Genomic DNA, 26,459 nt, shown 5'->3' on the forward strand with positions numbered 1-26,459 from the left:
AAGGACAGTCTTTTCAACAAATGCTGCTGGAACAACTGGGCCTCCACATGCAAAAATAATAATAATAATACAGACTTTACATCCTTCTCAAAAATGAACTCAATCTAGATCTTAGAATTTTTAAATGTAAAATGCAAAACAAACTCTCAGAATATAACACAGGAGAAGATCTGAGTTTGGCAATGAGTTTTCAGATACAGTCTACAAAAGAAAAATGATAATTTGGACTTCAGTTCAATGAAAAACTTCTTTTCTATGAATGACACTAAGAGAATGAAAAGATTAGCTATAAACTAGTGGGTAACTTTTACAAAACACATATCTAACAAAAGATTCGTATCTAAAATATAGGAAGAACTCTTAAAATTCAACAATAAGGAAATAAGCAATTAAAAACCAGGACAAAAGATCTGAACAGACACATGACCAAAGGAGGTATCAAGATTGCAAACAAAAATATAAAAAGATTCCCAGCATCATATTGCAGTAGAGAAATGCAAATTAAAGCAATGAGATAAAACTATAGACCTAATAGGAGAGCAAAACTCCAAAACCCTGACAACATCAAATACTGACAAGGATGAGGAACAACAGGAACTCCCATTCATTGCTGGTGGGAATGCCAAATGGAAGAGAGTTTGACAGTATCTCACAAAACTAAACATCTTACTAAATGATCCAGCAATTGTGTTCCTCGGTATTTACTCAGATGAGTTGAAAATGTACTTCCACACAAAAATCTACACATAAATGTTTACAGCAGCTTTATTAACTGCCAAAACCTGGAAGCAACCAAGACGTCCTTTAGTAAGTGAATGGATAAATTTGTGGTACAGAATATTATTTAGCACTAAAAACAAATGAGCTGTCCAGGCACAAAAGACATGGAAGAACCTTAAATGTATATTACTACGTGAAAGGCTACACAGTGCATGATTCCAATTATATGACATCCTGAAAATGGCAAAACCATGAGAAAGTAAAATGATGAGTGATTTTCAAGCCAGGAGTTGGGGAAAGGGAGGGAGGATTGAACAGGTGAAGCATGGAAGACTTTTAGGGCAGTGAAACTATTCTATACAATACTGTAACAGTGAAGACATAACACTATGCATTTGTAAAACCCCACAGAACTGTTTAACACAAAGAGTGAACTTTAATGCAAACTATGGACTTTGGTTGATAAAAATATATCAATGTAGGTTCATCAATTGTAATAAATGTACAACACTAATGCAAAATGTTAATAATACAGAAACTGTGTGTGGGGAGACTGGGAAGAGAGGAGATAAAGGGGAACTCTCCATGCTCTCGGCAAACCTAAAACTGCTCTAAAAAATAAAGTGTATTAATTAAGAAATGTTCACTGTAAGGGATGCAATCAATACAGGCAAGTATATAAAACTAAAATTCATTCAAAATCTCATCTTATAAAAAGAAAATATGTATGTGTATAGATTTATAAATTTATACATACTTTTATATGTGTTGTATTTTTTTCTATTACTGCCATAACGAACTACCACAAATTGTATTAAGAACAAGAGAGATTCACACCAATGACAAGATCTTTGCTTAGAAGATAGTACAGTATGAACACACAGAAATGCACAGAGAGCAACATACACCCCCTATTTCATCCCATTCTTCTCCCCCACAGTGACTGATCTGCAAATCAGAAAAGGTAAAACAAACATCATTAAGAGGAAAATAGGAAAAACAAAAGATGAAAGGGAGCACCTGGCTATTTTATGATTTTTTTTCTCCTTTAATACAGCACAAATTGCACTCCCAGACACTGAAATTCCAGTAGATCTAACCAAAGGAACTATTTTGGCTTTCTTTGGAAAAATATGGAAAAATCTCAGCTGTCAGTAAGAACTGGAAATCGGCAAATTCACTTTTACTTAAAAAAAAAAAAGATATATACTAGATTTTTTGAAATTTTTCCTGCAAATGCTTATTTTTAATTTCTGACAAATTTCAGAACAGTTTGTCAACCTTAAGATTGTGAATTTCAAAATCAGTTTGTGCCAGTAGGATTCACATGTGGAATAAATGGTGTCCAACTTATTTATCTTTCTGAAGAGGTTTCCTTACAATAAGAGTGGAAGAAATGGACAGCCTACAGCAAAGTCACAGAGTATCGGGAGTGGTGGCATTTCAGATGGTGTTCCATAGAACCTCTTGGGACTAAAGGGGTGGCTTGACCCTGGCAGGGTCCATCCCCTTTACCCCTCATTTGAACAAAGCAGCTTCTTGCCTTTCTTTTTGACATGCTGGAACTCCCTAAAATCACACTTGAATAGATTCCATACTTTTTTAGTAGAATGAAAATGACTGTTCTATGATAAAGAATATCATAGGTTACCTAAAAATGTTTCGGGATAAGCTTTTTTTCATAAACAAGAACTTTTAAGTTTGTGGTAATTAGTTTTCTTTTAAATGTGTTCTTTTCTATTAAAAAATAAACCAAGATGTATGATGCACAATGTTGCATTTAGCATCTGGAAGATTAATGTTGGGCCAAGGCAGTGGAAGCAGGAAAAGTGACCCCATCAGCACCATGTACGGCTGGGGGTGCTCCAGATAGCGAAGATCTGGGCCTAAAAGGAACCTGAAAAGGGCCGTGTAGCCTGAGTTACGTGACATGTAACCCTAATGTTCAAAACCGAAAGGGTATAAGACACGATCCTCCCTCACTGTTATCCCCTCCCCAAAGGACTGGGCCACCTTCCCTGTAAAGTGTTATCCAAGCCACGGGAAGACAGAGCACCATGCACATGAGTCCTTGTGTGGCTCAGGAAAGCTTCCTAAGTACCCCTCAGATTTCAAACATCTTTTCAGCATTTGCAGTGTGACAAATGCTGCTATGTATGATGAATTATTAATTCCTGTGCCCGATGGATAGAAGTTACAAAGCTAGCTGCATTTTAATAATAAATCTCAGCTTCACTTGAGCACATTAGGACTTGCTCTGGGCAGGCAGGGTAGTGGGCTGGGTGGATGGCTGGGCACAGTGCACAGTGCCTGAAGATAGCCCAGGAGTGGGTGTCTGCTTTGCTGAGCTTTTAAGTGAATCTATTTCATGGTGCATTGGACATGCAGTTAGTAGGTATGGACTAAAGGGCTGAGGAAAAATGAACATTTTTTAGTATCAAGAAGAATGGAGAATAAGGACATGTCTTTAGATGTTGAACCATAAAAAATTACAATTAGTGACTATATAAGCCATCCAAATTGCCAAGAGCTATTTTTATACCCACTTACAGAGTTGCCATGAACCTCAGTTGTATAGAAGATAACTTACTACCCCAGATGTCTCCATAGATTGGTACATATAACTGAAAATCTTTTCAAAATGTGATGTGGGAAATTTTTTTTGTTTCTATTTTGGTCACACATACACACAAGTTGGTTTTTGTTTTGTTTTTTATGTACAAAGAGGCAACCTTTATGTGAGATAATTATTGTGATTACAACATATGTTGTGATGGCATTCTCGAGGCACTGAAATAACTTTCTGTGAGCTTCCTGACTGAAGTGACAACCACGCTACTGGCAGTGAGCTGTGACTTCCCACCCTCCCAACCCAATAAAAGCCATTCCCATGGCTGAGGGGCTGCACTGTACCTCCAAAAGAACATCTTTAACCCTCTCCCAAGACCAAGTTTCAGGATTCCAGAACTGGCTGCAATGATAACTTACAGATGATGTTACAGTTTCTATGCCAATTTTTTTTTTTATAATCTGAAAATCAGGATTGAGAGCTGTGTCTAAATTCTTTAAATCACTTTTTTCCTCTGCAAATGAATAGAATGTGAACATATGGCCATGGACACGTGCATGAAAGAAATCAAGTACTTTCAAGTTCATATTTTACATACTGGGAGTTTATGATCTTCTCATACATTACTAAATTGCACTGTAACTTGTAGTTAATTGGACATGACAGGGAATTTCAATTAGGGTTAAATTTGGATTAGATTTACTCCACAAAGGGCTCTGCACAGTTTGAACTTTGGAAAGGTACTCCGTGTATGGATGTGTGAGGATGTCCGGACTGCACACATTTATTCAACACAAATTTTATGCACGCCTACTGCAGAGAAGTCAGACATACCAGACACAGAAAATACTTATGCGTGATGGTTAAGCCATCCCTTTTAGACAAAATTACTTAAAAGTCAGAAAGCATGACCAACAAATAACTTCAGTAAAGTTGCAATACTTGGCAATTTTAATACGCTATTGTTTTAAAGCTTTGCCTCTCTTATCTTCTTCAGTGAAGTGGTATTATGCTCAGTATGTGGTAACTGAATTCTCTCCAATCTTTACTGTGTTTACAACAGTAAATCCCTAAAGCTCCAACTTTTCTCAAAGGAAGAGTCATTTTTCATTTTTCCTGTAGAATAGGGAGTGTAAGGTGAATGCAGCTGACCACATAGAATTTTGATTTCCGGGTCCTCAACAATCTCTTTAGAATATTCTAATCTGTTTTGTGTAATGTTTGAATTTTTTAAAGTATACACTCATCAATAATTATAACAGCATCAATAGTATTCTGTGTGAATTAAGTAGCTTGGAGGTATACACAAGGAAAATCCATGAGAGTGTGGGTGTCTTCTAAGAAAATATCACTGGAAAGATTTAAAGTCTGTCATTTTTGTTTTCAATGTAAACATAATTTTTCCCTATGGGATGGATATCGGGAATGGAGAAAGGGCAAGAAGATGCTCTTTTCCAGTGGTTCATTTGTTTTTAATCTGCTATCAAAAAAATTGAAAACAGGCATGCTGATGTGAGATTGTCTACCTGTCTGTGAGGCCACAGGTGTCTATCTGGAGGTCACGGAAACTCCCTACCGCCCCCTGCTGTATGGAGATGGGATCCACCGCTTTGTCACCAATAGAGATGAGCCTCAGGCAGCCCTGAAATCCACCCAGGGGATTTGCACATCCAGGGTCAGAGCTGTTGTCGGGACAGCCTGAATGAACATGGAGACACACAGAGGAGAAAATAAACAGTTATGAAAAAAATGTTGTACATTATTTCTCATATGCAAAAATTGCTGCCTCCCCTTGTTCGCAGATACCTGAAGATTAGACTTCCTATACCAGTTGGGAAGGTCACATTACCCATGGATAGGGTGGTGGAGAGCGGACAAGAACAAAATTTGTTGGTATTGAAATAATAACTAAAGCCAGGTTAATGGAGAGATGAGAGGAAAGGAAGATGTGAAACCTGACAAATAGAGTTCTGCACATTTAATTTAAGCAGTTTGATTTCTTTTTTGAAGGCATACTCAAGAAATCACTCCTTTTAGCATAATGTTAAGCTAGATGCACTAAAGGCATATGCCAGTAGAATCAGAAAAAAAGTTACAGGCATAATAAGACTTGCTAAATTTAAAATCCTTGAAACATAATTTTAAATTGAGAATTGACCTGGTACCCTCCATTCACGTAAAACTGTTAAATATTCACTCTGTACGTGCATGTGTGTGCACGCACAGGCATATTTTAAAGCACTTTTGATAACTGGTCTCAGAAGTCTAATAGCAATTTACATTTACTTTTTTAATTAGGCACTTTAGTCAAATATCTTTTAACATTAACACACAGACAAATTAATAAAATCTCATGATATGGCATTGCAAATTCTGGAGAAAAATAAGCAACACAGAAAAAATGAGCTTTGATTAATTTCAATAATAATAAGAGTTAAATTGTACAAGTTCTGCTACAGCCATTACTTGGTTTGCTGTACATTAACAACCATAATTCCTATAGAGTGGTTTTGTTTTATCCTCTTGGGTTTCTCAAGAGACAATGCTCTTATAATGATTATGAGCAAGGACATGGCTTTGAAATCAAAATCAAAGCAAGATGGGATCTAGAACAACCTTCTCCAAGTGAAAAGTCACCAGAGTTTTGAGTGTCATCCTACCCTCCCTTTAGTTGTCTCCAAAAGGAATCATGGGTTCTTAGCTTTGCTACTGCAAGATTGGCAATGTAGGAGAGGAAGGGGAAAGTTAGGGTAAGAGGATGCTCTAATTGTGACATGCTTCTGTAAAAGGCAATAATTTGGGGAAACCTGTTGTACAGAGCCCAGACCCCATTATTCCCCCTATTCAAGGCTGAGGTTCTCCACAGGATCCACCAGGCTGAAGGGAGCTGGCTCTCACAAGGTTGTGCCCCTCCCCAGGGACAGCAGTGCCCAAGGATACAATGGAGTGATGCAGTGCAGTGGCCAAGACCCATTTTCTCAACTGGGACCTCCCTGAAGGGCATCCCTGCTTCAGAATCCCCCTTGGGGTCTTCAGAGGCTTCTTTTGCAACTCCGCTGCAGTTCAGCTTGTCTCTCTGTCCGTCCCAGCTGCCCTTTCAACCTTCCAGGTGGTATTCCCAAGAACTACCCCCACTAAACCACTCACATATAGGTCTCTCATGCAGAGGCAGCTTCCTAGGGAAATCAGCTGACAGTCCACATAGGACAAAAGCTCAAAGCATTTACTGAATTGAATACTTTATTTTCATCTGCAAATATGAAAGAAGCACAACATTTTTAATAATTAACATTGTTTTAATTCCTAAAAATTGTCAAGTAAATTTTGTTTCATATGAAATTTACCTATTTTATTTATGTTTTGCCTTATAAAATTGTTTCATTTATATCATTTCCAGAACTGTTTTAACTGTTTAGATACAATGTCATAATTATTCATCTTTTTGCATTGTATTTTCCAATCATTTAAATGTTAAGAAATTCTTATGTTAATATTTACAGCCTGGGTTTTGAGGTTATTTGATAAGATTCTTATTTTTTAAATCAAAAGGAATAAGTAATTTTATAAAGATTTTACTCATTGTACTTATGTGTTTTTCAGTCATCTCTCTTTGTAGTTTTGTCTTGAAATCGCTAGTGTACTTTCAAAGAGCAAGAACTGAAGACAGAACCTCTTCTTGTTCCTGCATAATGGATGCTAGCTTTCTACCTAAGAATTTTCATAAAATACACACAGTTTATCTGTACTTTTCTTTCAGCGACTGAGGCTTTAATGCTTTGTATTTCTGACAAATAGAATTCAAAACAAGCCAAGGCCTGCATCAGGTTGAAACCATTAAAGGCACAATGAAACCTCATAAATTAACCTCAAAGGGATTTTGACATTTCAAATTTAATGTTATATTATAAAGAACTGTTTAACTCTACAGCTTTCCTTTACCATTTTCTTGTCTTATGTGAAAATGCACACATTTTAATTTGCAAGAGAATTTCTGAAGGGTTGGATATATTTGAAAGAAACCTGGTATATCTTTATATCTTATAGGTGACTTCTACCTACCGCACTTAGTAACTAAGAATGTTAGGATAAAACATAGGAAACATTAAGCTAATAAATAGCTTTGTGAAATCACTGTTATCCCTTTTCTGTTTTCTTTTTCTCTGGATCACTAGCCTCAAACTTATTCAAAATACAATGCAGTATCTAACTATATCTGTTAGGACAAAACGAAACTATATCCAGTTGTCAAGAGGAAAACTTTCTGAAAGTGAAACTTTAAGGAAGGAAATGTCAAACCACTGAGTGCTCAGTTCTTCAGGTATGACATAAAGGTCAATAAATAAAATAAATAAATAAATAAATATCAACCATGGAAATGAATTGAGCAAATGTTAATAAAAACAAAAAACAACAAAAAAAACCCAGATGATTGAACTTAGTGTACCCCCCCAAAAAAATAATAAATTAATTTAAAAAAAAAAAGAAGTAGGGTACCACAGCCCAAGAGAAGCACAGGGCAGGAGATACGTATCTGTCCATACAGATGGCTGCCCCCGAAGCCCTGGTGGTAAAATGGCAGCGGGTCATTCACCAATGACCTGATTTGGGATGGAGAGTGAAGTGGACAGTGAAAAGTTATTGCTAAATTAATGAAAGATATCCATTATGATCGAGGGACTCAGAAGTTTAAGTACTTCTGAGGATGACAGATAAATTAACACTTATGTCACTGCACCAGAATGGGTTCTCATTAGATTTGTCATAGGCTTACTGGCCTGCTAATGTTTCACAGGACACTCGGGGGATTTTGAACATAACTTAATATTCCTCAATTCTGCAGTGCAAGTATGCTATTGAGTAGTACAAAGATTCCATAAAAGGGAATTTATTAAGAGCTTAACTTTCTACTACCCTTAATAGCAGACACCAAAAATCTGTGTACAATATACTATAGTGAAACTGCATTTGGAAGACAAATTACAAAAAAGCTCAGACTAAGAAAAGGCAGAAAAGGAAAATGAGATATCTAGATCACAGAGCTCTCATGGGACATTTAAAAAATGCTGCTATTTTATAGATGACCCTTCTCATGGTAAGAAAGCTGTGCTCTGAGACTGCCAGGCCAAGACAGAACAGAGACTTCCAGGTGGCCAGAGAGTCCTGATTTATGCTGCTGTCCTGCAGTAATCTCTGACATCATCTCCTTCATTTGCCAAAGTATCCTGAAGTTATACAGTCACCCTAACAGTAATTGCAAGCCGTACTAGTCTGCATTTACGATGAAGCATTGCAACAAATTTGATTGACCATATAATGATGACTATCCATCAGAAAAAAAGAGTAATGGGAAGGAAACCTGGTCAAGGAGTATTTCAAAACACGGGGTACTGTTTTCCTTGAAAAATCAAATATCATGAACTGGCTTTCACCTAGAAGACCCAGGAACACTAACTTTATTAGTCCAAATATTGCTACAGAGCATGGATCGGATGAAGTTCACTTCCATGTCAACATCATACATATTCTGGTACTGACAGACACTAATCAAGAAGATAAGTAAAGACTGACTTTTGTTACAAAGACCTAGCCCAGTACTGGCACACTGAGTGGCCTATCGGCGAGATCTTCATCAGACCTGGGAATGAGCCTTCCTAGCACGGTGGGACGAAATGGTCATGAAATGCCTCCCAGAACATGGGCGAATTTATGACCATGAGGGGGCCCCGTCAAATGTAAACTGGAACTTCCCATCGGCCTGCACAAGGACTAAATTACATTGTGCTGCTACTGTTGCTGACCTTCCACATCCCTTGAAGGGAATTCAGGGTGGAGACCGGGAATGAGGCACTCTGTGCTTTGGAGGATGGGCAGAACAGGTCTTTAGATAGTTAAGATGTTTTCCGGAACTGATTTTATGAGCCCAACCCTTGCATTCCCTCATATCTAGAAAAGCACTAAATCCCTACATGGTGAGGTCTGTTCCTCGTGACTAGCTGAAGCCCCTACAAAAAAATGTGTTTGATTGCATGTACTCCTCCTTTACCAGGAATACATATATACTAACTTTCCCCTGCCTCTTTGGAACAGTTTCTCAGTGTTATCTGAGATGCTGTCTCCCAGGTTGCAGTCCTAATTTTGCCCCAAATAAACTCAATTCACAACTCAAAAAAAAAAAAAAAGAAGATAAGTAAAGAGATACTGACATAAGCTACTCTTTGGATTGAATAAATCACCCAGACATTGGAGTTTTCAGGGTAGAACTTCCACTCAAGCTGTAGCTGACCTGCCCTACTTTACTCAGAACAGGACTGTAAAGTCCAGTGGATTATGGAGACAAAGGGGCCCTGAGCAAGGATTCTACATGTGCATAAAACTTGTGAATGTAATGAATCTATTGAGAATCAGAACTCCATGCCCATTGGTCCTAGACCTTCCTCTCCTGGTTTCCCTTGAGTAAAAATAGTATCCACCTTTTTATTGAACATCAGTAAACTAGTGTGTTTGGTTTTGTTTGTTTTAGTCTGGCAAAGGCATTACTTGAATTTTTAAAATAGTATATATTCTTTCTCTAGGAAAAAAAGATGCTGGTATATTGGTATAAGATGTACACTTGACTAAATTCGTTAGTCAACTAGATATTTATAGCTATGCATATAGAGGTCACTCTAAATTTATACATTAGTTAGGAAGAAAGTGCTGTGATTGCAAGTTCTATTTTTGCCACTCAGTGCCAACACAGAGTTACATCAGAAAAACAGGAAAGCTGTAATGAAGAAAAGTCATTAAACTGTCTCATGGGATGTTTAAACGTTGTAATTCCACTCATCTTAGCGACACTGTTTCTTCTTGGAAACTATATTAACAAGACATTTTTCCTGCACATCAACACAATTTTATAAAAATACTTAGGAAAAGCTCATTATACTTTTTTCAATACATTTCGTCTAGATCTCTAGGGTCCTTTCATAGATGTTAATGAAGGCAAAGGCTGGGTCTATGTGCACAACCACGTGACAGCTGTGGGTTCTTGAGCATTAATTCACCTTAACCACTGGGGCCTGCCACTGAAACCACAGCACCAACTGTTGTTTCACTAAACTGACTGTCCTTATTATGAAAATCTGATAGTTTGTGCATAAGGAAAATTTAAAAATCACTGGCAAAATGGTTCTTAGCAGCTGTACCAATATTTATAGCATTTGTATAATAAAAAATGGGCACAATCAAAATGTCTTATCAACATAAAATGGTGAAATAAATGAGTAAAATATGATATAATATGCATCAAAAACCATACAGCCATGAAAATTAATTAACTTTAGCTATTCATATCCACATGGCTAGATCTCAAAAACTAATGAAGAACTAAAAAAAGCAAGTCACAGAAGAATGAATGCAGAATTATTCTATTCATAAAGTTTAAAGCAAGGCAACACAAGACAATTTATTGTTTAAAGTTGCCTACATAGATGATAGATTATAAAGAAAAGCAATACAAAGATTGATTTTTAAAAAGTAGGGTAATAATTAGGGGAGTGAGAGTCTGGAGGAGCAAGGGAAGCTTCAAAAGTGTTGTGGTTAATTTCGTAGATGAGGGGGTGCACCCACACATATTCTTTTACAAGACACTAGCAGTCTTTCTAAAACGTGTGCAAATGATCTATTTCATGGTAACAACTGACTCATGTAACATCAGTATGTAAATATTTATGGAAAGTACCTATTTCTATGTAGTGTACATTCCACATGCTGAGTACGTAGAAGGTTCAATAGAAAAGATGATTCAAAAAGTATTTTTTAAAAAAATTTTTAATACAAAATGTTAAAGGTATTTTATCTTGTGTCATTAAGTACTAGAGCACAGATTGTTCTTTCTATATTTTTTAGTGCTTCAAAATATTTTAACTTCTAAATTATAACTCTTGGATAAATTCTTCATTTAGTTTTGGAGGAATTTGTTCCTTTCCAGAACTATAAAATCCATCATAAGTGTAAAGGTTTAAAAGAGCATCTGGGTCACAAATGCATCACATTTAGCAAGCAAGGAAAGCAAACAATCCGATCTTTTAAAGCTGCTGGCACAATTCCACCTTTCACTGTGAAGGTTGCTTTAGGGACTTGAAAGATTAAACAACATGATTCATGGTTGATGTGCTTATTGTCAATTCTTAAGGGAGAATTTTATACTTTCTTGTTGGGCTATCAAGCTATCTCCACCATGATTCCAAATTTATTTTAGAAAAAAAAAGTATAAAATGCAAAGCAGCAATAATGTCAGAGAGGGCTGCAAGCCAAGACTAAAAATAAGTCTTACTATTGACAGTTCTAAGCTTCCAGTGGCTAAGGATTTTTCACTTGAATGCCACAGGGATGGAGATTTATTACCCTCAGAAGGTCCCCCTCCCTAGTGGAAAAGATCCTGGATGGACTCAATCAAGGTCCACTAAGCAGGCAAACACCCATTTACTACGGTCCCCGGGAGATGGCCTGGTACTATCTTGGTAAAATCCATCACTAAGCAATAAGTGAGATATTAATAGCCATTAAATTAATCTCTTCCCCTATTGTATATAATGATGCCCTTCTGAATAGGCAGTGGGAATAGAATGTTTCTTAAATTTTAAAGTGTAACAGACCACATGGGGACCTGGGTGAAATACAGATTCTGGTTCAGAAGGTCAGGGATGGTGCATCTGCATTTCTAAGAGGCTTCTGGGTGATGCTGATGCTGCTGGTTCATGCACCACACTTTGAGTGACCAGGCTCCAGGCAGAAGAGAAGCCAACAGACAGAAGAAGAATATCCACATGCAGCAATAAACTTGGCACATAAAATCTAAAGGAAAGGTTACAAGAGTCATTTGGCATTAGGAAAGTTCCCTCCGGCAAGGTATTAAAGGTAAGAGATGGAAGCAATGACCCCCAATATTGTCTGCACATAAAATCACCCAGAGAGCATTCAAGAAACCTGTTGTCCAGGTCTCAGGACCAGTTAAATCAGTATTTCTGAGGATACAGCCAAGCGTCAGCATTTTGAAGCTTTCCAGCTGATTGCAACGTGCAGCCATAGTTGAAAACAAGTGCCGATTTAAAGCCAATCTTACTACGTGCACTTTTAAACAAAGCCATCTAGTAGACTTGCATTGTAGATCATAATTTATCATCTTTGTCCACTCAACATTCCCAATGACTATAACTGAAAGAGAAGAATCATTCTTTGGTATTAATTTTCACTTAACAACATGGGTTAGAAGGTAGGAGCTGGAAAGATAAAGATGGTTTGATTGCCAATATAGGTCAGTTCCTTTTACTTACCCCCCAAATAATAGGTATCACCTGAATCAATGTGCCCAAGCAGGGAATGAGCCATGGAGGCTGCCTCACCATCCACCATCACATTCAAGTGATTCCCTTTTGCAGATAAGGACACAGAATGCCACTGCCCATCATTTAATCCAGCACCTGAAAGTAAACAAAACAGGTTAAAAGAGATTCCTATAAACTTTATAGATGCCTCTAAACAGAGCAAGTACTTGAAAACAATATGATGCATACTTTGGACCACCTGCCACAGACCATCAAGAACTCACCTGAAGCCCACCTAGCTCATTTAGCTGGCTGGGCAATGCAGAATGCACCATGGAGGACACAGAGAGACAGAGAGATGTAGGATAGATGTGGGCTTGGCTGCAGGGGGGTTCTAAGTAGGCAATTAGGTGATGTGGTATCCTGGTCATGCTTCTCTAGAGGAAGGTGCTACCCATGTCAGTCAGAAGAGGGGCTTGTTGAGTCAATTTTGTGGCTGCAGAGGGTCCCTGTGTCTGATCCATCACAGTCATAGACTGGCCTATCTGGTACTTGTTTATGTAATAGCAAAAAGTCTTATGTTCAATTAGGAATATTTTGGCCTCTGTGCACACTGCCAGGGGTGTATTTCACTTTCTTATCACTCAATTTAGTCAGAAAGGTGCAGATAGAAAAGAATAGAAGAGCAAAGAAAGAAATTAGAATGAATCCACAAGAGTGGATTGCCCAAACATTCTGCCTTGGAAAGCACAGCATTGGTTTCTTCTAGTCTTAAGGCCTTAACAGAATAAAATTTCTAAGAGTGACCCCATGGAATGATAAAATATTTCCAATTATATGGCATCAAGCATATTTCTGTCTCATCTAGTTCATTAATAGTTTTGAAACGGAGCAGGACCCTATGGTCCTTGCCCCCTCCATGTCCTCAGCCTGCCTTTTATCTGTGGAAAAACTTTAGCCAAAGAATAAGTTTAATCAGAGATGTGAGAAAATGCAGAGACAAAGGAAAACAGTCAAAGGAAACCAAATAATAATAGTTTAATCATTAAGCCTGGTCAAGGGCCTTTAGTTCCTTCTCCAGGTCTATAGATAATTTCTGAACCATATCCTGTGAGCTGTGTTATAGATACCGAAACCCTCACCAGGTGGAAAAAGTTAACTACATGATGACCAGGCTGTAGCCATGACATTAGCTGCCACAATTCCGGGAACTGGCCTCAAAGAAATGGAAACAAACGGACCCTGGAACTGAAGATTAACTGTACTTAAAACAATCAAGATGATGCTGGTCAGACCACCGATGACCAACTTCAAGATGACTGTCAGAGCTGACTGTATGGTTTCTGCATGTAGCCCCCTCCTTCTGTCTATGAAAGCTCTTGCCCGCTGATTGCCAGTGGGTGGGAGTCGGCCTTTGGACAGGCATCAGCCCTTTCCCCCCTCCACCGGTTGCCGGCATCCAAAATAAAGCAAAGTTTCCTTTCCACCAACCTGGCCTCTTTATTGGCTTGTGAGCTGTGAGCAGCCAGACCCCACCTTCAGATACAGTTTGAGATGTTGAGAAGTACAGGTATTTTCCAAAAATGTAAGTTATAAAAATAAAAACTTTTTCTTACTTTCATATATTGTCATTATCTATAATAATCTTAGTAGACTATTTAGAAAAAAAATACTGTCAGTCTTTAAAAATAACAATTTAAGTATTAACAAAACATGAAAATTCATAGAACAAAATGTAAAGTTATAAAAGCATTACATTATAGTGTGTGTTGTGTGTGTGTACATACTCAAGCATTGAATAAACATGCAAAAGAGTGGCAGGAAATATTCTTAAGTATTAACCTTAATTTTTGGATGAGGGAATTGTTTTTTTCATTTTATGTCATTTTTACATTTTCTGTTTTTTCCAGATTTGATACAGTATATTCCAGCAATTGTTACATTATCATTTTTTAAAACTATTATCAGTCCCTTCAAAAGCAGTGACTGTCTCTTGAATCTGTGAGATGAAATACCTATATTTTCTACAAGTGATGGAGTTGAGAATGGTCAGTTAGTTGAATCTTTGACCGGTTACCAACTGGGCATGATTCTAGCATATCCTACAGACTACCAGCTGGGTCTTCTATTGAATGAAAACCCAATGCTGTGTTATGCAGATAAATCAATAAGCAGTAGGTGTTCCAATACACTCACCCAGACAATTTGTGTTTGTTAGTTTCTAATAAGTTATTTTGTGGACACAAAGGACTGCCAAGTTTCAATAAGTAACAACTAGGATTTGTTTCTCGCTCTGCCGGCTGCCAGCTGGGTCTCTGTCCTCTGTGATCCAGGCGTTTATTCTGCAGGACCAAGGCTAATGCCCCCCATCCCTGTCTCACGACTTAAGAGAAAACAGCACTTGGCAGAATCTTGCTATGAAGTTGGCAGCTTCTACTCAGATGTGGCACAGGTCACTTCTGCTCACATGCCATTGGCCAAAATGAGCAAGGGATTTGTTCGCTCCACAGGAGGTCACTGCAACGCCCACAGCAGTCCCCAGAGATGCATGTTTCAACTGGCGGGGGTGGGGGTGGGGTTAGGGAATAACTGGAATCTTTAATGACTCTCTTCCTCTTGGAAGAGGGTCATAAAGGAATACTTTCACTCACTGAAAAACAACAGTGGGATGACTGATTGATTTTTTGATGCCGTGCCTATGCATGCCGGTGAGCCTGTATGACTCTGAGCATCTTCCAGAATGTCCCAATATATTTAACTAGTACATTTTATGAATGATAAAGGTACAGACTGTTTACAGCTCTATAAGCTTAGAAGTCAACCTGTGGGAATCAGAAGTTATGTTAGAACCCAGTGGGGATGTTAGCCCCAAACAAAATATGATCATATTTCTGGTAGAAAGTTAACCAGTCCTATCTAATTTAATACCACGTTTTGGTATTTACAGTCCAATTGACCATGTAAATCCATGTCCCTCAAATGTTCTTCAAACTAGCTTTTTTTTTTCTGCCTGATTTCTCATTAGTGACTTTGATGGGGACTCAAGACCCACCTGAGCGGGAAATGTTTCTAACGTGACCCAGAAGGTCAAACATCCTGTTGTGAAAACAGTTGTAACTTTTTCTCGGCCTGTTACATATTAGTTATGATACTTCCCCACACTTTCTCACTTTCACGGAAGGTAGAGTTTAAAGGTCACTAGGTACTACACCACGTGCAGACAATACAAGTGCTAGAGGCTTGCTTTCGGTTTTCTATTTGTGAAGCCAGGAACATTTTCAAAGACTCAACACTGGTTCATGAAAGATCATGAGAAAAGCTGAAAACTAGAATATGGAGGATTTAAGTTAGACACTTATAACATATTTCATGAAACTGAACCTGAAATAAACTTTTGAAAGAATTTCTGTAACCCTAGAGCTAAAATGAATGACCCAAAAAAACAAAAAACCAAAACCAAACAAAATAAAACTCTAAATGTTCCTTTCAGTCTTATCATTATTGGTTTTCTTTTAAAGGTTACATAGTATACCTGTAAGTATGATAACTACATTCACTTGAAATCTGTCATTAAAACCCAATATTTAGTTTTATTTTGTGAAATATTTTATTTCTTGTCTCTCTCTCCATCTCTCTCTCTCTCCCTCTCTCTCCTCCTCTCCCCCTTCCCCAACCATCTCTCTTTTCCTCTCCCTGTCTACCTACCTACCTATCTAGCATATAGAGTTATTGCATGGGAGAACTTGCAGAAAGCACTCCAGAACATCTCCTTGAATCTGTAATAGATGCCATTCGCCTATATAATAAAAGACTGTTCTTAGTAAAATTGGTCATTCTAATTTAAAAATAAAATGCAGGCATTTATATTCATTTTCTATATCTATCCATTATAATTTTCATCCTTTGTTTTTCTTTAGTGTGGTTTCAACTTGTCCCACTTCTGATGAAAGGACAGCCTGTTTCCCAGGCAACATAATTGTCAAAGGATGGATGGAGACCAGAGAATAGATTTTGTATTTTTGATCTGTGCTACTATGAAGATGATATTAATTCTACCACACCCCTCCAGCTCCTTGAAAGGCCTCAGTCTGGTGGGGGAGGGGGTTGCCATGGTTGTGGGACTAGTGTTGAAATATTTATAACTAAAAGTTGCTGTGTTATTACTGATTAACACAACTGTGCTAAGTGTTTATATACATCATATCCCTGGATTCTCACCATAACTTGTATTAGTGTCATTTTAAATATGAGGACCCTGAGGCTTCAGGTGAACAAGTGGGCTGCTTATCAAAGGAGCAGGGGCAGATTTGGAAGCTTGGGTGGGAGGGGAGTCCTCTTATGCACCCCTCTCACTTGCTCATGTCAAGTAATTTATTCTAATAACAGGGGATGTTGACCACTGCAGTAGAGACAATTTGGAATTGTGGAATTGTGTCTTTTCTTACGTAAAGGTCACCCCATCGGTAGAACATGCACACTCATTTTCTCCCTTTTCCTCTGTCGCTCCCACTTTTCCTCTATTTCCATGACCTTCTCCCTTGGCCCAGCTGCATGAACACACATGCATCAGATTATACACCTTTGGCACATTTCTCAATCTCTTCAGAACTCTCTTGAGATGACTATTAGGAAAAAGAATATAAAACCTGGAAATAGGCCAAAAGATGTATTTTCATTGTCATTTAATGAAATTTAAGTTTCAGTGTGGAACACCGTTGAGTACTTGATAAAAGATTTAAAGTGAAAAAAAAACTGCAGCCTGTTCTACTTTTCACTGATTTCAAATGTGTAAAAGATTCCCCTTCAAATGCTGCTAAAGCAAGCAGCAAGCAGCATGAGAAATTTACCTCTGGTTTGCTTCTGAAAAATAGTATACTACACTATAAAACCTTAAAAATTGGTGCAATAAAATATTTATGTGATGTTTCTGTGCCAGCTTACAAAAAATTCAATACCTAATATATATGTGTATTGGGAGGAAGGGTGATGTGTACCCACATGAAACAACAGCAAAAAGCTATCCCTTCATATTACATGTTCATATTACATGTAAATTATAAATCTATCCAAAACCAAGATTTAGGCAACTTACTGAATCTGAGTTGACACTATCAACTCAGTATATTTGCATGCTGACAGTCACATATGTTTTTATTTATAAAAAAGGAAAATTTAATTTTTATTCCCATCTTTTCAATCCAAGACTAATAAACCATAGGTCAGGCAAGATATTCCTCTCACATTGAACATTCAGGGAATGACATGCTGTGCGTCTGCCTATGTTTAAATTTCATCAGTTTTAAATGCAAAGTAGTCCCCCAAGTTCAAATCTAACATAACTCTAGAAAGGAGTCTAGAAATAAACAAGTTCTTCTCAGAAAACTACAGAATATCCACCTGGTTGTAAGAGACCTTATTAAAAACAAACAGCCCCCAAAGGAAGCAGTGGCTCTGACATAAGAGGGAAAAATAACTTACAATATTTTGAAAATCAATGTGTAAATAGGCTTAGAGAGACAGTTCAAATAAGTCCATTTTCTCAAGACTACTTAGGATTAGGCTAATGTCTCCTAGCATTTCAAGTTTACTTCTAGTTACTAACCACAAACTTATAATCTTTTGTTTTTTAATTTTTTTTTTATTGAAACATAGTTGATTTATAATGCCATGTTAGTTTCTGGTATACAGCAAAGTGATTCAGTTATACATATATATCTATTCATTTTCAGATTCTTTTCCTTTATAGGTTATTACAAAATATTGAGTATAGTTCCCTGTGGTATACGTAGGTCCTTGTTGATTATCTATTTTATTGGGTTGGTCAGAAAGTTCTTTCAGGTTTTTCCGTAGTGTTATGGAAGAACCCAAAAGAAATTTTTGGCCAACCCAATATATATAGTAGTGTGTACCTGTTAATCTCAAATTCCTAATTTACCCCTCCACTTCTTTCCCCTTTGGTAACCGTAAGTATAATCATTTATTTTTAAGCTTTTCTATAATTATTTTTTGATGTAGGTAAACTCGTGTCACATCGACCAACACACCAACGACCTGGAGTCAGTTACCTATTTTGAAGGAAAAAAGAATCTAGTTCCCTCTAATAGGATTATGAATATGTCACGGATTCAGTCATTCATTTATTTTAGAGATCACTCATCTTAGGTTTACGTGGAAGGAGGTACAGTCATGGCAAATGCCTATGCATTGCCTCAGGGAGGGTGTTTATTACCTGCGGTGACGTCCCTCGCTGGATGTCCAGGCTGGGAGAGACTCAGCTTGAGTTTCCCATCATTAAGAACTAGGATGATAGCTCCTGATTTGTGTCGAAACTGACTGGTCAGCAACAGCCCTGCTCTGTTCCACGTTCGAAATTGGAAGATGACAGACACTTTGTCCTCTCCGGAGGTGCCTAGCAAAGCCAAGTAACTCCTGGAGCTCAGAAAAGTCACGGGGACAGTTTGAGGGTGTGAGCAGGAGAAGGACACATTTCCCTGTGAATGCAGTGAAAGAGGCTTTAGGTAGGCGCAGGAGGAATGCTTCCATTTCATTGACAACCAATTTTCCAAGACTTACAGAATTTCTTATCAATGATTCAACAATCTAGGACTTTAAACATTAGGCTACCCCATCAAACTTAAATCCAGATTTACCTAATAGGTCCCTCAAAGCACTGTTCAGCCGGGCAAACCTATTTCTGAGTCTCTTAGGAATTGTCCATCTTCTCCATTTCTCAGCATCTGCAAAGGAATCTTGAGCCACATCTTTCCCAGGCCTAATGCTGGGTGTGGGATACAACGGTAGAAGAGACAGTTTTCTTTCCTTGAGGTGCTAGATGTTTTTATCCAGTGTGAAGTTTAGCACCAAGCATAACTTACTCCAAGAACTTTCTTGTACTTGCCTTGGTTATGTAAATATGATTATAAGTGTGTCATTCAGGTGACAGATACATCTCACTCTAGGTAAGAGATGTGCTTTCGTGTGTCTGAAGAAAAGGATGTGGCCAGGCTGATCCTGCCACAGGTAGGCTAGTCTTGTCCCCGAAACTCTCACAAGTCAAATCACTCAGGTGAACAGCAAGCCTAAGATCTGACCTGCCTAGCAGGTGGTTTTTGTTTTTATATAATTCGGTTTTTAAATACATTTTTAATCCCTAGGATATTTGTATTGCTCCAGGAACAAACTATTTTTTTTTTAATAAATTTATTTATTTATTTATGGCTGCACTGGGTCTTCGTTGCTGCACACAGGCTTTCTCTAGTTGTGGCGAGTGGGGGGCTACTCTTCCTTGTGGTGCACGGGCTCCTCATTGTGGTGGCTTCTCTTCTTGTGGAGCACCGGCTCTAGGAGCACGGGCTTCAGTAGTTGTGGCTTGAGGTCTCTAGAGCACAGGCTCAGTAGTTGTGGCACATGGGGTTAGTTGCTCCATGGCATGTGGGATCTTCCTGGACCAGGACTCCAACCTGTGTCCCCTGCATTGGCAGGTGGATTCTTAACCACTGCGCCACCAGGGAAGTCCGTGGAACAAACTATTTTTAATCATAGTGTTAGGATGGGAAGGACAACGTAATTCCTACTAAGCTCTTAAAAGAATTTTCCCTGGGATTGAAAATTTTTCATAAATTTCAGATGGAAGAATACATGCCCAAACGTTGGCCTTCTCCTTTCTCTCCGAAATATATTATGCAAAGAAAAACAGTGAGATGGAAGTTAACTCACCAAATAGCAAAGCATACCATGAAGTCACTGTAATCAAGTCAGTGTGTTACCGTTATAGGAACAGACATAACAGTGGAACAGAATAAGAAACCCACAAAAAGATCTGAGAATGTATGTAAAGTTAGTATGTATTGAAAGTTATGATTCAACCACGTGGGATAAAGATTGCATTAGATGCTAAATAGTGTATGAACAAATGGATACTGATAAGGCCGAATAGAAAAATTAATCCTTATCACACATCACATAAAGAACACACTTCAAAGACAATTTTTAATTAAAATTAATTAATTAATTAATTAATAAAACCAATGAAAAATTCTTACAGGAAAATCCATGGGACCACGGTTTTAGAGACATTCTAAAGCTATAAAGAAATATACAGACATACTGATCATATACAAATAAAAAGTTATATACTCAATATATCATATAATATTAAATGTGAGTGATAAATCTAAAAAAAATATATATGGACCATGAATGACAAAGGGTTATCTATCAAATATTAAACCCTCTTGTAAACTGACCAAAATGTAAAGAAATAAAATAAAAGAGGCAAAAGAATAAGAATGAACAATGATCAGAAAAGCAACTCCAAATAGACAAGAAACAGGTAAAAAGATTGCTTAATTCACCAATAGTCACATAAGCATGAGGTAACAATCACTGAGATATTAGTTCATGTTCCTTGAGCTGGCAAGAGTCTAAGAGATGAAGAATGTGTGGCTGGCTGAGATGTGATGGAAGGGCTCTATCATACATTGCTGGTGGAAAGTGTCATGTTACACCTTTTTGGAAGGCAATCCAACAACATTTATTAAAATGTAAAACTGCATAAAAGTTTTGACCAAGAAATTCTACTTCTGAAACTTTATCTCATCAAAAGGAAAGCCTCCAGTATCTGCAAACACAGGTACCACTGTCAGCTTATAGTGGTAAAAAAGCAGAGAGAAAGCAGATGCGCTGAGTAGGAAATGACTAGATAAATAATGGTACATTTTTCTAATGGTTAGTGACATAGACATTCTAATGTAGAACTACTCCTGATCACTGAAAAGTATTCCTATAAGGTACTGCTGAATCAGAAAATCAAGATGGAGAAAAGCTTATATAAAATGATTTTTTTTGGTAAGCAATGCCAAATGGGGAAGCATATAAATTCATAAACACGTGTGAGTATAAGTCTACCTATCTATAGAGCACCCCATTATTAGGGAGCAAACAAGGAAAGACAAATGCTAGCTTAGTAACATCCCAACTTGATGGAGGGACTGCAGCCACATGGAGAGAAGAGAAAGAAGGAAGAGAAAACCAATCAAAACGAAAGACACTGAATTCAAAAGCCTTAATATGATTGCACATTAACATCTTTGTGAAGTTATTCATCTGTTTCCACACCTATATAAAAATTAAACCAAACACAAACTAAAAAATACAGTAAGCTCTTCGTATCCCTAGGTTCTGCGTCCTCGTATTCAACCAATCAGGAGAACGTTTAGAAACAAATTCCAGAAAGTTCCAAAAAGCAAAACTTGAATTTTCCCTGCACTGAAAACTAGTCACATATCATTTGCATTGTATTTACAACTATTTACATAGCAGTTACATTGTGTTAGAGTTGATTTAAAGTAAATGGGAGTGGGATGTCTCTGGGGGTGCAGTGGATAACACTCTGTTCTACCAGTGCAGGGGATCTGGGTTAGATCCCTGGTCAGGGAACTAGATCACACATATATGTTGCAACTAAGAGTTCGCATGCCACAACTAAGGAGCCCTGGAGCCACAACTAAGGATCCCACCTGCTGCAACTAAGACCCAGCACAACCAAATAAATAAATAAATATTTTAAAAAATAAAGTAGACGGGAGGATGTGTCTAGATTATTCACAAACACTATGCCATTTTATAAAAGGAATTTGAGCATCTTCGGATTTTGGTTTTCAAAGGTGGGTGGGTGTGGGGTCCTAGAACCAATCCCCCAAAGACATATAGGGATAACCAAGCATATGACTTGTACCTTCCCTGCCTCCAGGTATTTTTTAAAGCTGAATCAATCAAACAAATTGCAGCTCTCTTTTCTCTTGAACTTGCATATAGACTTTCTTACCATGATGAGGATCTGTGGTTTGTGTTTCTTAGACAAATCAATGATATCCACTCCCTTATAATAGAGATTTTCAAAGCAGCCATGAAAGTTTTTATGTGGGAATGCCACTGATTTTCCATGTTCAGGAATCCCTCCGAAGCTGATCTTAGAAAGAAACAAATGACATAAATAATATTGTTTAATGATTTTCTGATTATCTGCCTGAATGTGTATGATTAGCAGGTATAGTGGTAATTGTCTCAAATCTATTTGGCATTATTTTACATTAGCATGTTAATTTCAAGTGAAGCTTTATACACAGATTTACCAGTGTTTTATTTATTATATTTAGACAAATAAGTTAACTACCCTTCTTACAATTTGCTACTCATATGGCTTTGTCATTTTTGTTGATGAAGAATACTGCATCCTTATGCCCATGGTAAATCTTGATTTGTGTGACAATGCAGCCTACTGCGATGATATTCTACTTTATAAAACAGACTGTAAGGTCCTGGTCTTTGCCATGACTCTGATAGGTTAGAATAACAAAGCCACGAATAATATCACTCAATATCAGAATCTCCAGCTGGTCTCCGCTGCTGAGGCCACTCATACCAAATGAATGAGGAAATCTTGCTTGCTGATAGATAGATGTGCTGAGCAGAACTAGCAGAAAATAAGCTGCATTTCAGTACAGGTTAGACAAACATAGGCAGCATGCTGCAAATGTCATTAGGCATTGAAAAATCCCAGGAAGCAGGATTCTGAGTTGTGTGCATTTGGCTTTCTTGTTACTTTAAAAAACCAGGTTGGAATACATGTTGATTATTTCTCCAGGTTATCCTAGGTAGCTATTTCTATTTAGGATTTCCCTAAAACACAAAGAAATCTCCAAAGTAATATTCACAGCCAAACACCAGATGGAATACAGAAGAACTGAGCAAACAAATGCATTTAAAAATGTTCCCTGTTGAACTGGTAGCTCTTCATGTATAGATTCCTAAATTTAATGACTATTTACTCTCATGTGAAGACTAACATCTGCAAGGGATAAAATGTCTCAAAAGCTCGAGCATGCATCTCCCACTGTGCAATTATCACTCATAGGAAATATTTTACCAGAATTCTGAATTACTAAGAAAAGGAATTTCTCTATGTAGTAGTATTTTCTCTAGAAGGTTACTTTGCATTTAAATGATAAAATCTGTAATACTTCAAAAGTCATTTTCACACCTTATCATCAAGATCCACATAGCTGGACTCTCCCTTTGCCCGAAAATGATGAGTGTGGGTGTCCACGGTGAAGTTGACATCTGCATTGAGGAGCTCAATGAGGACAGAATGCCAGTGCTGGTCATCCAGCAGGCTGCCCAGTGTAAGGGCATCAGGGGAGGGCAGGTTAGCATCACCTGGAAAGAGAGGAAGGGTAAATGCACCGTTCCATCCAGTTCAATACCATGATTTCTACAATAGTTTGAAGTTTAGCTAGTCCTCACAATTACACTTTCCTGACATCCCTTTATCCCAAGAACTGGTCAGCTGCTTTTATCTTAATCTTAAATACAATTTTCTTTTGATCTTGAATAACATATTGCGTCTTACTTGTTTTATTATTATTATGCACTGAATTTTCATTTTTCTTGAAAATATTTTCTTCCTAGGACCTCATTCATAGGACTACTTCAAAAATTTACAATAAGCCACTCTTGTCTTTATGATATTATCAGGTTATTTACTGAGCATCTGCTAACTGATCATATACAATTATCAACCTATAAAATTTTTTACATAAAAGCATACTCAGGATACACACATGCTGTTCTTAGTATAGCTCAATTGTTGGTGACCATGTTTCCATATGCCTGGACAATTCTGGTCTTCAGAGTAACTATTTATAGGGTCTGGTTTCTTTTTTCAAAAGAATTTCTTTTTTTAATTTAAAGAAAAGCAAACTGTCACATGCAGTGCCTCATTTGGGTGTGTCTGGAGTCTTGGAAGCTTGACTACCCTACACTTGCCTACAAATGGACCTTGAGAGCCTATTTGGAGGTTCTAGCAGGGTAGCACAGCTACCTGTATACCCTTGACCAAAGAATGGTCCTCCTCTATTGGGGAAGTCCCTCTCTGACGGAGCCCACAGCTTCAGGAGAGACGCACGTGGAGTGCTGAGGGAGGAAGGGGACGCCTGCCTAGCCAGCCAGATCAGCCGAATCAACCCTGGAGATCAATGGGGTGACAAATGTCGCAGCCAGAACACCCTCACATCCAAAAGTACTCTGGTTTTAAGTTAACTACTTAACTGTGAAAAAATTCATCATAAAAAGTTACTTTCTTCTTGCCCTGCCATTAGGTTCATCAGTACTGTTTTTTTAGATTCCATATATGTGTGTTAGCATACGGTATTTGTTTTTCTCTTTCTGACTTACTTCACTCTGTATGACAAACTTTAGGTACATCCACTTCACTACGTAGACATAGAGAATGAACTTGAGGACACGGTGGGGGAGGGGGTGCGCAGGGAGGACCTGGGACCAAGTGAGAGGGTAGCACTGACATAGATACACTAGCAAATGTAAAATGGATGGCTAGTGGGAAGCTGCTGCATAACACAGGGAGGTCAACTCAATGCTTGGTGACAAGCTAGAGGGATGGGATAGGGATGGTGGGAGGGAGGCTCAAGAGAGAGGGGATACGGGGATATATGTATAAATACAGCGGATTCACCTTGTTGTACAGCAGAAACTGGCACAACAATGTAAAGCAATTATACTCCAATAAGAATGTGAAGAGAAAAAAAAGATACTTTCATTTAAATAGTATTTCCAAAAACACCACCTTATAGTTTTTTACCTGAATTGAAAAATAAGATGAGTTTTCCTTTAACTAACTCCAGGGTGATGTATTTGCCATTTGGTCCTTCTCTGTGGAGTAGAATCCCATCGTTCTCTCTGGTTTTAAATTTCAAAGAAATAACTTCCTTAGTTGGATTCATGGATTTCTGATTAGATGTGTATAGCAAGGAACTTTTCCCATCAAAATGAACCATCTCAGATCCTACAGTGGAAGACATTAAAAAGTAGTCTAAATATCATATATTCTTATTAGTGCACTGAAATGTGTTAAGTCAACACACACATATACATACATAGTATATCTCTGGTTTGTTTTATATAGGGGGAAAAATGCTATTGTCAATTTTCTTTCGATACTGGTAGTTGGTATACCTAAATTCTACTCTTAGCCTTTTGTGCCATTTCCCCCAAAATGTACCATCTAGAAATACTTTCACTGAATAATTCTAATTGTTACTGTCTTTTATTGGCCTATTTTCATCTTGTAAATAATAAAGATCAGGGAAAAAGTTGAAGTCAATCTCCCTTGAATACAGTCTCCGTGTATATTTAACAGTCATTCAACATTCCTTTTTTCTGAAAATTTATAATAGTTCTCACACACTGGCAAGAGGTAAAATACCAGTGCCACTCAATATAAATGTTCCTACATAAGCAGTCACTTTAATATACTTTTGTCTGGCCATAAAAGACACATAAAAACACCAGACATACTAAATACTACTGTAAAGTCATATTAAAGTGTCTTCAGTAAACAGGGATGTATTTTTTTTCCAAACATTTTGGCCTAGTGACAGCACAAAAGTGCACACTTATTTTCTGTTGTACCTGAAGCATATTATAAAGATTGTTCTGCTGCAGCAGTCCACTGCTACACTACGGCCATGTTCTCTCAACTTTCTGACAGTGTCCTATCTATCAAGGTCACTTGCATTCAGTTTATATTAAGTAGTTATATTTTATCATTAGTATAAAAGAGTCAAACCAACTGAAGACAGAACAAGACATACACAAAGGCATTTTTATTACCCAGAAAAAACTCATATTTTTCCTATTTCACAAGTAAAAAGAAAAGATATAATTGTTCTTTAATAATAAATTTGTCATAAATGAAGGTCCAAGAGAAAGCCAATAAAATATGAAGCTGACATCTTTCAAGACAATGATAGGATATCGTTTATTTAAATTCACAAAAAGTTGTGACT

The 26,459-nt window shown here is 37.6% G+C and overlaps 1 protein-coding gene across 2 annotated transcripts in view; it reads right to left on the minus strand.

Annotated features, from left to right (window-relative positions):
- The window catches only part of LOC130845066 (contactin-associated protein-like 3), a 168,401-nt gene that overhangs the window by 68,138 nt on the left and 73,804 nt on the right, over positions 1-26,459 (minus strand). For both annotated transcript variants that reach the window (XM_057721666.1, XM_057721667.1), the window contains exons 3-8: positions 25,253-25,456; positions 23,636-23,811; positions 22,421-22,564; positions 18,824-19,085; positions 12,604-12,750; positions 4,816-4,987 (exon numbers count right to left, since the gene is read on the minus strand). In XM_057721666.1, coding sequence (XP_057577649.1) covers positions 4,816-4,987; positions 12,604-12,750; positions 18,824-19,085; positions 22,421-22,564; positions 23,636-23,811; positions 25,253-25,456 — 1,105 coding nt within the window. The remainder of the gene's footprint in view (positions 1-4,815; positions 4,988-12,603; positions 12,751-18,823; positions 19,086-22,420; positions 22,565-23,635; positions 23,812-25,252; positions 25,457-26,459) is intronic.

This window comes from Hippopotamus amphibius, chromosome 2 (genome assembly GCF_030028045.1).
Source record: "Hippopotamus amphibius kiboko isolate mHipAmp2 chromosome 2, mHipAmp2.hap2, whole genome shotgun sequence".
Taxonomy (NCBI): domain Eukaryota; kingdom Metazoa; phylum Chordata; class Mammalia; order Artiodactyla; family Hippopotamidae; genus Hippopotamus; species Hippopotamus amphibius.